At 43.6% G+C, this 13,832-nt stretch overlaps 3 protein-coding genes across 9 annotated transcripts in view; 2 read left to right on the plus strand and 1 right to left on the minus strand.

The window, feature by feature from the left end:
- The window catches only part of LOC124069088 (piezo-type mechanosensitive ion channel component 2), a 69,614-nt gene extending 64,056 nt beyond the window's left edge, over positions 1–5,558 (plus strand). For all 5 annotated transcript variants that reach the window (XM_046407837.1, XM_046407838.1, XM_046407839.1 and 2 more), the window contains 9 exons: positions 64–222; positions 863–1,010; positions 1,327–1,515; positions 1,701–1,793; positions 1,974–2,146; positions 2,490–2,606; positions 2,790–2,869; positions 3,319–3,520; positions 3,798–5,558. In XM_046407837.1, the coding sequence (XP_046263793.1) occupies positions 64–222; positions 863–1,010; positions 1,327–1,515; positions 1,701–1,793; positions 1,974–2,146; positions 2,490–2,606; positions 2,790–2,869; positions 3,319–3,520; positions 3,798–4,050 (1,414 nt within the window). In that variant the 3' untranslated portion in view covers positions 4,051–5,558. The remainder of the gene's footprint in view (positions 1–63; positions 223–862; positions 1,011–1,326; positions 1,516–1,700; positions 1,794–1,973; positions 2,147–2,489; positions 2,607–2,789; positions 2,870–3,318; positions 3,521–3,797) is intronic.
- Positions 5,559–6,532: 974 nt separating this feature from the next.
- On the minus strand, positions 6,533–11,292 carry napgb (N-ethylmaleimide-sensitive factor attachment protein, gamma b). The gene is made up of 12 exons (XM_046409355.1): positions 11,116–11,292; positions 10,759–10,826; positions 10,588–10,672; positions 10,481–10,498; positions 10,345–10,375; positions 9,940–10,049; positions 9,621–9,687; positions 9,456–9,526; positions 9,240–9,318; positions 8,772–8,851; positions 8,505–8,634; positions 6,533–7,670 (listed from the first exon to the last, which is right to left on the minus strand). Exons 1-12 carry the CDS (start codon positions 11,169–11,171, stop codon positions 7,527–7,529), a joined length of 939 nt encoding a protein of 312 aa, XP_046265311.1. The 5' UTR covers positions 11,172–11,292; the 3' UTR covers positions 6,533–7,526.
- A 1,322-nt stretch (positions 11,293–12,614) lies between these two features.
- Positions 12,615–13,832, plus strand: part of LOC124069232 (microtubule cross-linking factor 1) — a 71,620-nt gene continuing 70,402 nt past the window's right edge. For all 3 annotated transcript variants that reach the window (XM_046408156.1, XM_046408157.1, XM_046408158.1), the window contains exon 1: positions 12,615–12,673. The gene's annotated coding sequence lies outside the window, so the exon portion shown is untranslated. The remainder of the gene's footprint in view (positions 12,674–13,832) is intronic.

Raw genomic sequence — 13,832 nt, forward strand, 5'->3', positions numbered from 1 at the left:
ATATTCAGAGCCACATGTTTGCAAAGCTCGAATATTACAAACTTGCTTTGTTTCCCCGTGCAGGCGTTTCAGTGAGAACATCGTTGCTCAGATGTGGTATTTTGTCAAGTGCATCTACTTCGGGCTGTCAGCCTATCAGATCCGCTGTGGTTACCCCACCCGCGTTTTGGGAAACTTCCTCACCAAGAGCTACAATTATGTCAACCTCTTCCTGTTTCAAGGGTGAGTTATGGTAGGAAAGTATCATTTCTTCCAGCTGGGCAAACAGGTCCAAGGCTATCTGACAGCTAGCTGCTGCTGCTGCGGGAGTGGAAGGAGGCAAACAGCATTACACCTGGACTTATTTGTTCCAGAGACAAGACTTTTGCTGATGGGAACATAAACATTTGTAATAGTCGGTCTACAGCTCTTTAATGTGCAAAAGTGATTTGTCAGTTAAATGCTCGAGTAATTTGCAGCTTTTATATGCTGCTTTTCTCCATGTTGTGTCATTGTTGTTGTATATCTTTGGCAATTAATAGACTTTACTGTGGCCTTCATTTGTTCTAACATTTAGGAGATTTTTTTCTCAGACAAAAAGGGTCATTAGTTACAACCCCAGTGCTGCCTGTTTATGCATTTGCGTTTCTCTTTCCTAGATCAAATAATTTTAGATGTTGAAGCACACCTCCAGCTACTAAGCCTGTTTGCCTCCGGACTATTTGTGCACTCGAGATCTTGTGTAAAGGCTGTTGGGTGAAGAGTGATAGCTGTGGCTTATTACGCCTGCCCTTCTCTCAGACAAAATTAACAAATCCATGAGCCTGATTTCCTGAAGAAAAGTTTTCTGCCTGAGTAGCTAAGACTTGTCTGTTGCTTCCAGTTTCCGCCTGGTGCCGTTCCTGACGGAGCTGCGAGCCGTGATGGACTGGGTTTGGACCGACACCTCGCTGTCTCTGTCCAGCTGGATCTGCGTGGAGGACATCTATGCTCACATCTTTATCCTCAAGTGCTGGAGAGAGTCTGAGAAGGTGTGAGAAGAATCGAGCTTCAGAGCCAAAATGTGTCATGTTGGAATTCGTGCTGAAATTTGCTTTGGGTGATGTGTTGAGTGTGTGATGTCCAACATTCACAAAACTGCACTAAAAGCATCTTTATTCTGCATCTCGCTTTGGTAAACGATACATTCCCGGGCCAGTCTTCAAGAATCTCCAGTCCTGAAAGTTTTCATTCCGTCTTTATTGTTAGAACTGAAAAGATGGAGCATTGGGATCGCCTACAAAAGAAACTGGACTGCAGTGTGAGAACCACATACATCTCACTGTGTTTTATCTCATCCCTCTGCAGAGGTATCCTCAGCCGCGAGGCCAGAAGAAGAAGAAGGTGGTGAAGTACGGGATGGGAGGGATGATTGTAGTGCTGCTGATCTGCATCGTCTGGTTCCCGCTGCTCTTCATGTCCCTCATTAAGTCAGTAGCCGGAGTCGTCAACAAGCCGCTGGATGTTTCGTTTGAAATCACCCTGGCAGGCTTTCAGGTGTGGTCACAATTTATTTTATCAGATCATTTGAGCACAAACAAAGACAAAAGAGAAGCTCTGCCCGAAGCCATTTATCCAGCAACAACCCTGAAGAAACAAGCACCTAGTTTGCACAAACATTAGTGAGTGTTTTCTTAGAAAGATTTTTGCTAATTTCCAAAAGAACAATCTTCTTTTCACAGCCCATCTTCACTATGAGTGCTCAGCAAAAGCAACTGCAGGAGGTGACAGAAAGTCAGTTTAAAGATTTTACGAAGAAATTTAACCATGAAGATGTAAGTACAAGAACTACAACATGTCAACAATGTGTTCAGAATGCAGTATCGTTCACATAATTTTTTACTTGTCGTATTCCCCAGAAGGTGTAGTTTGTGCAATTTCTAAACCCCATGTTGACAATACTAATTGACAGGAAATGGATGCATGAGATTCTGTTATGTTGTGTCCACGGTTAGGAAGCCTTGCAGTGGCTGGAGAGCTACATGGCAGCGGACCTGTGCATTGCACAGCTGAAAGGCAGCTCCAACTCTCTGTGGACCATCAGTCCACCCAGCAGGGAAAACCTGATAAATATGTTGGGGTCCAATGAGGAGGACTTCCCCATCACTGTGTCCTGGTCTGTGCAAAGGTAAGAGATGACAAAGCGTTGACAGAATGTGCCTCCTTCCTGTTCATTCGCGTCATACTCTTTCATGTACGTGACACATAGTGATGGTTGTAATTTTAGACGGGGGACGAATTATCACAACAGTGTTGGGAATCATTTGTGTATTTAACTCTTTTAACACGTTTCGTTCGATTGCACAGCCCAGTGTATGAATGTCTACAAATGGTACACTGGCCTTGAGAATGAAGTGTCCTGCAGCACAGCTGATGGCACAGACGGGTACATGACCACATGCTGCCATTTCATTGTGTGAAAATCCTTAAAATTAACTTTGTTATGTTTTTCCTCTTTGTTGTGATGTCAGAAACCTCAGTCTAGGTGCAAAGGCTGAAATAGCGTCCGGAAAAAAAGTGAAGCATCTTGATGCCGAGATAAAGAAAGAGCTCATAAAGCTCTTAAATGGGGAAGGCAACTCGCCTGTGTGAGTACATCAGCTGCACAGTCAGTACTTGTACTTCGATGATGGGTACATGAGAACTACAGTTCTAATGACATAAAACCCCTGAGTCTGTCTCTTAATAAAATCGTACCAGTTGTTTATCTTCAACATATTGCGAAACACAAACCGTGTTCTCCTGCAGTAACGGCTTCCCCTCCCCCACAGGACTCTGAAGAATATCTTCCCTCGTTACATTCGAGCTCCCAGCGACTCTGAAGCCAAACCTGTGGAACAGCTTTTTAAAGGTGGGCATCTCCTGTTAACTCCATGTACTGTCAGAAAAGGAAACTCTATTCAAAGTGGATGTCCCACTTTTGAATAAACTCTCAACACAAAGAGCTGATTTATCTTTGAGCGATTATTTAAAGCCGATATGTTTTGAATTAGTGTTTCAGACTCTTTATCAGAGGAATCTGAGAGAATTAGTGAAAGACAAAATCACCAGAAAATAGTATACATTGTGACTTGGAGAAATGGTTGTTTTCAAATATTGTTTTTATTGCATTTCTTACATTTGATTATTCACTTGTTTATTTTTCCTTTCCTTTACTGACAATCCTTTGCTACTTGGGGTTGGAGGATGAGGCTTTTGTGAATGTTTAGACGATTTCTGTGTATTCAGAATGAACAAATGTCTGCCATTGTTATTATCATTTTTTGTTCTTACAAAATTGCATAATTTCCTTCTTTGTAGAAGAAAAGTGGGTGAACATAACCTTGTCCTTGAGGCGAGCTGGGAATGTCTCGAATCAGATCCAGGAGTGGTGGATCGTCAACCAGGCAGAAGCCGGCCTGATAGATATGAAGTCTCAAAAAACTAACGAAACGGGACTGGAGCTCTACGTATTCAGCGACCAAGTCAGCCCACCGAGCTTGGGCTTTCTGGCTGGATACGGGTACGTGGGGATCGGTTCTGCGTTGGTCTTGCAGTGAAATGTTATATGTTTTACATTTTAGTCATTATGTGATGCGGGAGAGTCAGAGGGAATCTGATGGCGACGATTTCCTTTGACTCAAATGTCTGTAGGAGCCCCCCTGTTGGATCAGCAGTTTGAGGGGTGCACCTTGTACTTGCAGCATCTCCTCTCGGTGCAAATCTCCCAGCCTTTGTAGACAGCTAAGAAAGCCACATTCCCTACGTTGTCTAATTCCCTTTCCCTCTTCTCTGACCAGAATCATGGGCCTGTATGCCTCTGTGGTCCTGGTCATCGGCAAGTTCGTGCGCGAGTTCTTCAGCGGCATTTCTCACACCATCATGTTCGAGGAGCTGCCCAACGTGGACCGCATCCTCAAGCTGTGCACCGACATCTTTCTGGTCCGAGAGACGGGGGAGCTGGACCTGGAGGAGGACATGTACGCCAAACTCATCTTCCTCTACCGCTCTCCAGAGACTATGATCAAGTGGACCAGAGAGAAAACTCAGTGAAACACTCAGCGAAGGCGAGCCGGAGCTCTTTTGGACAAACTGGGTGGTCGCTCTGTTGGTGTGAGCAGCTATTTCAACCCCATTCGCCGGCTGAGGGAGCGCAGAGAGTCCGAGGACCAACCCGGTCCTCTTCAGCTGATGTTCTGACTGCAGTGATGGTGTTTGCTTCACACGACGACACTTCTTGTTACAAACTGGCATTTTCTACTACTTATTGATGGAAAAATCAACTGCAGTCGTCATTACTGGCAGTTGAGGACATTTGCTGGTGCTGCATTTATCTCACGAAACCTGGCTCGGTTTGGCCTCCAGTGGATAAAATAAGCAAACTGGTGTTCAGTTGGAGTCAGAGAAAGCCTTTAGGGCAATTTTTCAGTTTAAAAAAAAAAAGCGCTATCTGCAATATTAAGGTGGGTTTTTAAACACAAACGCCCAAGAGCCTCAGTGCTCTTCATGCCTGCCCCTAACGTTTTCACAATGGAACAGAAGCTCAAGCTGAAGGCAACATCAGTCTTTTAAGGGCTTCCCACCTACAAGTAAGTGCACAATAATGAGCACAATCTCCCGTCCTCCAACTGGAACGTTTGGATCGTGGGACTGTGCAATACTGAGCTCTTGTTCCTCCATGTTTTCGAAGTATGTGGGTCGGCGGGGAAAAGGCCGATTCTGACCAAAAAATGAAGCCCGCCGTGAACATGAAGACCACCTCTTTTTTTGTTTGTTTTTCTTCCAAGTGACACGAGACAGAAAACATAAACAATATTTGCCTTATTTTGTTTGTATGAGAAGAACTGAAACTCTTATCAACTACATATCTTTCTCAGGAAGAGCTGTTTTCTCAGATATTCATTGTATGAGATGTGTTAAAAAAATATGTAGGCTTTGATGGATTCCAAAACAGATTGTAGACGAGATTATTTAAATGGCATGAAACTTAAAGGTTCAGATGGACTGACGGAGTATGTTTACTGCACAGAGAAACAGTTCGAGGCTGTGTTATGAAAGCAAACGCATCGCTCTGGACTGTTTTCCTCACAGAAAATGAGATTAATTGCCAATCATCCACGTTCTGAATCATCTACAGGTTGGCTAGAGTTGAGACCAGCAGAGGGCTGTTTCTGAATCAGGGTAACGTGCATTAGCTGGTGGACTCTTGCACTATCACTTGTGAACCTCTCACTGTTTTTAAACTTAACACTCATGAACACTGTGGTCATGAGTCTCCAAGGTCGAATCAAGCAGACATACAAAAAATAAAAAATAAAAAACAAACCCATGAAGGGCTGAAATATGAAGCCCTTTGGTCCAAACTATGCATTAGACAACATTGTAGCATGATAGAAAAAACCTTCATTATTGTCATGACTAATTTTCATTACATGTACATAGAAGTTTAAGGTGGGACAGGTCAGGGTGGAATGAAATGTGAAACTGTAGCTGTATGTTAAGGCCATGTGGTATGATAGAGGTCCAGAGATCTGCAAATAAAACATCTGGAAATGTGTCGAGTTTTGCATTCGGCTGCAGTTTGTTTGTGGAGAAACTGGTGGAGAAACGGCTGCAGCTGACCGAAACCAGGACCCTCTGGTTTGAAGACGGCCTCCGGCGCCGGCCAGACCTTCAGCCTACGTTTTACGTTACCTTACGGACTCATGTTTATGTTTGCTTGTAATATTTAGCACCGTTTTAATATCGTCCACAATTCTATAACAACAGTGCATGTAAGTTGCAGAGCTCTGACACATGAGAGCTAAAGGAGACAAATATGAGGCGTTCAGGAGCAAAATAAACAGAATAAAAATGTATATCAAGGGGATATAAGTGATGGAAATTGTGGTGGACTAATCACATGAATGCATCCGGTACATTAAAGCAATGCAGTTGACAGCTTCTAATCATATAAACATATTTACATGTGGTCACATACAGGGGATGCAGAAAAAGAAATGTCAGTCATTAGCACACGTAAGTGACGTAAGTGAGGGCACGTGCTTTGGTTTGGTTGTGTTTTTTTTTTTTTTTTTTTTTTGGCTCCATCTCATTAAGTTCCCATAATTCATCAGTCATTACGTTGGATGAGAAGAATCAGATTTTAGCTAGCTTATTAGCACACAATTGATAGGAGCCATCAGGATTTTTCCCTTCCTGTTCGCCTCAGCTGTCTTTTATCAGGCCATCAGACGGAAGTGATTTGCTGTCTTTGACACAGGAGGCTCATGCAACTTTGGGTTACCAAACTTTGGCTTTATTTTTGGTTTCTGTGTCCAGTTTTAATCGTTTCCAATTCCCAGATGCATCGCGGAGAGATTCAGAAAGAGGAAGGACGCGGAATCATCTTCATCAGACACAAGTAGGTCTTTATGGGAAGCTGCACGGTCATTACGTGTCTGTCAGGGGCCATTTGGAGCCAGTGGTGGCCCCAGTATCGATGTGGAAATTGTGTCCGCTGACTCGTTTAAGGAAATGTACAAACACCATAAAATGTCACACAACTGAAATGTTTATTGTTGCCTGTTCTGAGGAATATACAAGGAGTGCACAACTGCACAAATAAGAAAACAAAAATAATGTAAACAGTCCCTTTATCACCTTTTATTATGTGGTATCAGAATAATTTTAATCGGCATATAAATTTATCTCGTCTGTTATGTCACGTTTACAGAATGAGCGTTGAGCTAAATCACAAATACACGAACTCGGCGTTGGGCGGGAAATCGGCAGGGGGAAACATGGCCGTGGTCCCTCCGTCGTCTTTTAGTTGCTTTGATTTTGAGGCTCGTGCTGCGGTTTAAGGTGGATGGTAACGCACGCCTCGAGGTAGACAAACGGAAACGGTTTACAACTGGCTACGGGCTGCTTACTCCTCTTTTAATCTTCCTCAGTTAACCTGCACAGAACAGCAGTGCCGATCATTTATTGTTAAGCTGTCGGTTTTGATTCATTACTCCAAACATGCATTAATAAGCTGATTGCATATATTGTTCCAGTAACGTTTTCAACAGGCCGCAGCCATCAATACTGAATAAATTACCTCTGTACAAACGAACACCTATACATCGATCAATCGGTCAGAGAATATTCAGTTTCTGATTTCAGTATACCTACAGTGACTTTAAGACTCACAATGACAGCAGAATTTACAGCTTCACAGACCAGAAATAAGAGAGCATTTACACACAACAGGCTTTCATACATTATTGAACACTGAAGATATTTCATTACGCTGAGGATCCACCTCAAAGAAACACAAATTAAAAGGCTGCTTAAACTCGGCTCGGCTCACCTGCGACACCGACTGTTTTAAATGAGCTTTTTTTATTATTATTATTCTCTTATGTTTTGCACGATAAAGATCAAGCAGCCACACATCTGAGCTTCGGGACTGAGCGGATCTGTGGGGGTTTCAACTCGTACGTGGAGGGTGTAGTGGTGGAGGAGCAGCAGATGGGTCGAGTCGGCACTCTGGAGGATGAAGGTTAACACAGGCCTCCCTCATATTCGTCCTCCTCCTCGTCGGCAGCTGCCGGCGCCCCGCTGGCGCCGCCTTGTGGAGCGGCAGCGGCCTTCTTCTTCTTTCCTCCTCCTCCAGGTACCCTCAGGGAAATGGCCAGCTTGGCGTACTGTGAAGCACCGGAGGATAAAATGTGACATCAGATGTCAGAGTTTAAAGCCCAGTCGCCTCTTTGTGATGACTGATCGGGTTGGACCAGTTTTGGCCTGTGAAAGTAGTCTGCAATAAGCTGAAGCTCTGCTGGGAAGAAAAAGGTGATTTTGGTCCTATTTTGGAGGACCAATCACGTCGCGAGTCAAGTTCAGCAACATTACAATCAAAATGTGCTGAGAGTTACCATACAGCCACACCCCCCACCGTCCAGAGGCTAACTTTAAAGGGTTAAACCTTCAGTGTGTAATAAGTAAAACCCTGTTCAGGTTGGATCAGATTCTCTCTGGGATGCTGTGACTTTTATCACAAGCTTGTATGTTTAAATTGATCTCTGATGTCAGGAAGAGCAACTTTTCCTCCTGCGTCTTTTATTTTATTATTATGGACGTGTGTTAACATGAACATACAGGCTGGGATCCAGTATGAGAGAACTCTGTGAACGCTCATCAAACGGTGGGCTGTCTGAATGGTGCTTTTAATGTGCTCTGTAAACAAATACATTCACATGACAACAAACTAATAAAGTACTGTTAGTGGCAAAGAACAAAGTATTAGAATACAAACGGAGAAAAGCAGACGCAGCTCGCTCACAGAAGCCCAACTTAGCAGAGCATGAAAAAGAAATATTTAAATAAAATAAAGCAGGCTTTCAATGCGGCTGTAAGTCCAACCAACCAACATCAACCTGAAGCCAAAATACTGAGATACTGTTGGCACTTAATTATAAACTGTACGCACACACACAAACACACACCACATTTATTTGTAATTACACATCAGCAGTACTCACATCGTTGTCCATGTACTTCAGTAAAGGTGAGTTGCACACACGGTACACCTGGTCCTCGTCCTGCTCGTCGTAGCCCTGCAGTAGCGTCTCCATGGCAACGCAGTCTTCGCTCCCACTGTAGCCGGGCAGACTGGTGGACACCAAGCAGAACCTCATGCATCCATCCTCAGTTTAAGTGAGCGAAGTTAAAGCATCGACCTGACTGGGACTGCCGAGAGCAGCTCCCTGTAGTCCTGGCAGGCCCGCGGACGAGAGAAAACCACGTACCTGTAACTTTCTCTGACGCATTTGTCGGCTGCTACGTAGTCGCCTCGGTGAAGATGGATCAGCACCTGAGCAGTCGTCTTCTAAAGGGCGAAAAGCACAGGCCGACATGTGAGATTAATATTTACTGAATAAAATATTATGTTTAATTCCACTCGAAGGGGGTCAGAGCTTGGGTGTTAGCTGCAGAACAGGCCCTTAACAGACACTTTTCAAACTATTTACAGCTAGGAAATCTTTCTCGAAACACCACATTTTTTTCTTTTTACTGTCATGGCTGATTCACCTTAAGTTCTGTGATTATGATGCTCAGAGGGATAAACTTAGGCTGTATTCAATTTGTATACCCTGCAGAGACACCACAGCACGTGTTAGCTAAACTAGAAATTCAGACAAAGTTAGCGTATCCCCACAGTCAGTCAGAGCTGAGGTGACTGGAGGACTTCGCGACGTGACAACAAAGTAACCCACCTTGAAGCACATGGGGAAGTTCTCGATTTCTTTGTACATGTTCTTCTCTTTCTGCAGAGCGACTGCCGCTTCATCCAACCTGGTGAGAGGAAACGAGAACAGAGTGAGGGATGACGAGGAGCAGACACTGTAGTTTGTGCCTCACCAAAATCTGATGCTGCGTTCAGTGGTGATTAGTTTCATTGTTCCTGTCCATCGTAACTTCATTCCATTTACCTTTTTAACCTGACCAGGAGTCTGGAGGCTTTTCCCAGCAGCTCAACAGCCTGACGCAGACGGTCCTCGTTCTACATGGAGAAAACATGGATGCAAGTAAGCGAAAAGAGACAAAGTCTACGATCACAATCAGTCGTTCGGTTTTTGTCAGAAGTTCAGTTTCACCTCGAACACACCAGCTGCCTTTTGGTAAAGGTCCACAGCTTTCTCGAGGTTTAGAGGCTCTATCAGTCTGGGAATGATACAAGAAAAAAGGTTTTGGATTAAAGTCTTCCTGTCTGGTCCCCAAACTAACCTCGCATTCCCTTTCAGTCGGAGCATTTTCATTACAACTAAAAAGCTACAGAGCCAGCTAATGACCAGAACACACAAACTACAGTTTAATAAACGCATCATTAAGCTGTAGCTGAGATCTGAGAAATTCCAGTTTAATCTGAGGTCAAACAGCAAACTTAAGGGCAGAACATATGGTGCTATTCTTTACTTTCCAGCCCGGTCCAGAGCCATGGCGGCCGTGTCAGGAGTCCCATTCTCCATGTACATCATACAGGCTTTCTCTATGTACTGGATGGCCTCTGGCATCTTCTTTTGCTCCTGTTGCAGTACAAACACAGCAAAGTCACAGTTTTGCTTCAGACATTTTTCCTGCATCTCGTTCACAGAAGAGCTAAAGTCAGGGCAGCTGGACTTCAGCTAGATGGCAGACCCGCCCAGCCAACACCATCTGGCTTTAATACGTGGGAAGAATGAGAGGTGAAACGTCTTCGCTTTTAAACTGAAGTCCAGCTGCCCCGACTTAATCTCCTCTATGAAAGATGACCTGGATGCCTGCGAATCTTCACAGACATGTGTCCTTACATTTCAGAGTTTAAACTGCGTGTCCACTCACCTTCATCATCATACCCGCCTGCTCAATGGCCCTGAGGAAAGTGAAGAGAGCTTGAGTGAAATAAGTGGGTTTTTTTCTCTCTCTATCTTTGCTGCTCACTTATTTCTGGGGTTATTATAACACTTAAGATACTTACTTTGCAGCATGGAAAAGCCTGTGGGACAAGTTAAGGAAATGTGAAAACAGAGTCAGAGGACAGCAGCATCATGTCCCACAGCTGTGGACAGAGCACAGAGAGGATACGCCTTGTTTTCTGTGTGGTATTCAGCTTCCTTCAGATAAGCATCCTTTGCTTGCTCGTACTGCTTGGCATTCTTGAAGCACACGGCTGAAAACGGGACGTGGACGAGTCAGTGTGGGGTGTCTGTGGAGGTACTGTCATGCATTAAGGACTAACAATGAGTCTGAGGTTACCTGCTTTGGCGTATTCTGATGCGGCGCTGTCGAAGTCAGGCTTCCACTTTGTCAGACTTGTCTTTAAGCTACAAGAAAACATGACGGTGAACAAATTACAAACGGGAGAACCGAGCAGAATCAGCTGCGTGATCGGTTTATTGACAGTCACGGAAGGCTCGTTCACTGTCTATGAAAGCCACTTATAATGAACTGACGATGAAGAAAATATTATAAATGTACGTAGCATGACCCCTGAAGAAAATGAAAATTCAGCAGTGGCCTTTACAGTTAGCTAACATCAGCTGAGAAACAAACTGCTGTTTCCTGATCAGGAAAGAAACGAGATTTATTTATTTTTATTAAATCGTAACTCACCATTTTTCAGCTTTAGCTATGTGCTCATGGGCTTCGTTTATCTTCTGAGCAGCCATACTGTTAATTAAGTCGATGAGGTATAAGGAATTTGTTATGGATAAATTGCTGTCAACGTTCTTCGTCGATGTTTGGATTAGCAAGACCTCCTCCTCGGCTACAACGTCATCCAATGTCGCAGGCTACGGGTGCCGCCGAGGTCAAAAACATGCCTGCAATGCGATACACGCAGATTGTGTTGAGAAGCAGAGCCTTTTCTGTTATCAGTGATCTGTGATTTTTAGGTTATATATAATTGTGACAGAATTATGACACAATTTCAAAACGAAGCGGGCAACTGTCAAACATCAGGGGCCAAAAGAGTGTGCGAGGTGGTGTGAAATAATGTTAATAACCTGGTTGGAAATATACAGCACAAAATCGCACAATAGCAACAGACAAGGTCCTTAAGTTGTGTTAAATTAGTTCTGCTTCGTCACCTGAGCATAAGGTCTTGAAGTGTGTCCATGTGCCAAAATCTAATTTCAGTTTTGTACTTCGACAATCGCAGAAACATGTCAAAAAGTACGCAGTTTTTGGAAAAAAAACATGTTTCTGTCTTTCTTTATTTAAATTTATTTACATTTGCATTCTTAACCACAGTTTGATTTCCAGACAGTATAAAACACTTGGTTGACTTGATTACTTATTCCTTGCTTACCGCCCTTAAAACAGGATGCCATAAAGATATGTTTACATTTACTGTAGCTAAGCATGAGGTGTAGTGCTGAATTGGGAAGATGGGACGCTTCGTTACATGTTATTATGTTCAGAAGCAGTTGTTGTCATTTTATTTGTCTTTGAGGGGTGGAGGGGGAACTTCAGCAGACTGTGGTCAGACCTTTATGGGTGTGTCCGCTATGAAAATGTTTAAAAGTAAGTGAAAGATCTGCCAAAACTGATTTTATTGTATGGTGAAAACACTGTGAGGAGGCCGGTGTGATGTGTAGTCACACACAGTTTCACACTGCAGGTGGTTTGGTTTTGCGCTTTAAGGTTGTTCATGGACTGCAAGCCACGAATCTTTGTTTCATAAAAAAATATATCGTATATATCGTAATTATCAGAAAATTACAGAGAAGCGACGGAAGCGGAAGTGAGTTCGAGCGTTGTTGGTGACGTCATGACGCCTTCGGTCTCTAATGGCTGAACAACAACAACCGTCGGCGGGTGACAAACTTTCCGAAACTTCTCCAGAGGCCATAGAAAGTTGGAAATAGCTAGCTCTTTCGGTTGTATAACACTTTTAGCGCGTTTGTCTGTTTTTTCCCTGCAATTACAAATGTGGAGTTACTGATGGATCCGAGATATGACATACCGCGGAGGGCCGCCGGTGGCGGCGGGGGCTCCGCGAACTCGTCCCCCGCTCTGGGCGCCCAGTCGCGCCGCAGGAAGATGCCTCCAAGGCCCGCTGACTTTAAACTTCAGATTATCATTATTGGTTCCCGTGGTGTTGGTAAAACCAGCCTCATGGAGAGGTTTACCGACGACACTTTCTGCGAAGCTTGCAAGTCGACTGTAGGTGAGGACAGGAGGCGTTTACGGGGCTTGTTTGTGTAAACTACTTACTGCCAGCATTTAGCAGGGCTCTGTCTACTTACTGGCGCAAAGTACTTCGGGCTGGACGCAATAAACATATTGTTTCCTACTTAAATGTGAAACATGAGCGAACAGACGTTACATTACTGGTTGTACCGAGCTAACTTAAGCTAACGGCAACAACAACAACAACAACAACACCGTTTTAGCTAAGAAAACTCTTAGCTACAAGGCTGACTTAGACTTGCTGTGAAACAACTTGACAAACGCGGTTGAGACGTTATTGTATTTTTATTTCCATACAGTTAAGAGTCCTGATTGAGATTTTAAAGCCCAACACACCACTAAGGATACTTGGTAACTTCTTACATGATTAGCACGGATATACAGGAATCCAGTAGTAATTAACTTAAGTTACTGGTGAACCTGTTTTGTGTATTCAAATATCTCATCGAGGTCCATCTTATTTTCTGAACAGCCAGGTGTGACTTTACACTTCTACATCAACTGACACATAAGTGTTTTAAGTACCTTATTAGGATCTTATTGATTGCTGTTGTTTTATTAAAGGTTAACGTGAAAAACTGCTGTGCAATAGTTTTAGACGCCACCCACTTAAAATACACAAAACTCTAAATATGTGCGATTGGGTAAACAGTCCTGTGACCACTACAACAGTCAGTCATGGAGTCCAGTCCCAAAATAGTCACACTCACACACTCACACACACACACACACACACACACACACATGAGCAGCTGCTGTGGCACAGCTCCATTTTGTGCCCTGTCGTAGCTCCTCACTAATATGACATTGATCACGCCAATCGTGGGACTTTTCTCTCTCACGTCTCAGTGAAAATGTGGTTTTCTAATCTCACTTTTTATTCTTAAATCGTAAAAGACCACTCTGAGTGTACACAGCTTTCACAGCTTGTAACTGCCTTTACTCGTTATTTTGAAGCTATCGTCCAACAAAATCTACCACTAAATGAAAGTAGAATTTAACCAGACATAATTGGTTTCATGCATGTTGTTCTAAACCCCCCCCCCCCCAAACTAACTGCAATTTTGCACACAAAAAGGCAAAGCAGCACAGGAAATACTGGTGCCTGTATGTGTCCACATCCGTGTTTGTGATTT

Source organism: Scatophagus argus, chromosome 13 (assembly GCF_020382885.2).
Source record: "Scatophagus argus isolate fScaArg1 chromosome 13, fScaArg1.pri, whole genome shotgun sequence".
NCBI classification, from domain to species: Eukaryota; Metazoa; Chordata; class Actinopteri; family Scatophagidae; genus Scatophagus; species Scatophagus argus.

What these genes read in the sequence shown, in the direction of transcription:
- napgb (XM_046409355.1), bottom strand. Translation starts at nt 11,171, where the DNA reads ATGGCTGCTCAGAAGATAAACGAAGCCCATGAGCACATAGCTAAAGCT. An exon ending in ATCAGAATACGCCAAAGCAG is followed by an intron (nt 10,673 to 10,758) that starts GTAACCTCAGAC and finishes TCCCGTTTTCAG; the next exon opens with CCGTGTGCTTCAAGAATGCC. An exon ending in TGAAGTACATGGACAACGAT is followed by an intron (nt 7,671 to 8,504) that starts GTGAGTACTGCT and finishes GGTGCTTCACAG; the next exon opens with TACGCCAAGCTGGCCATTTC.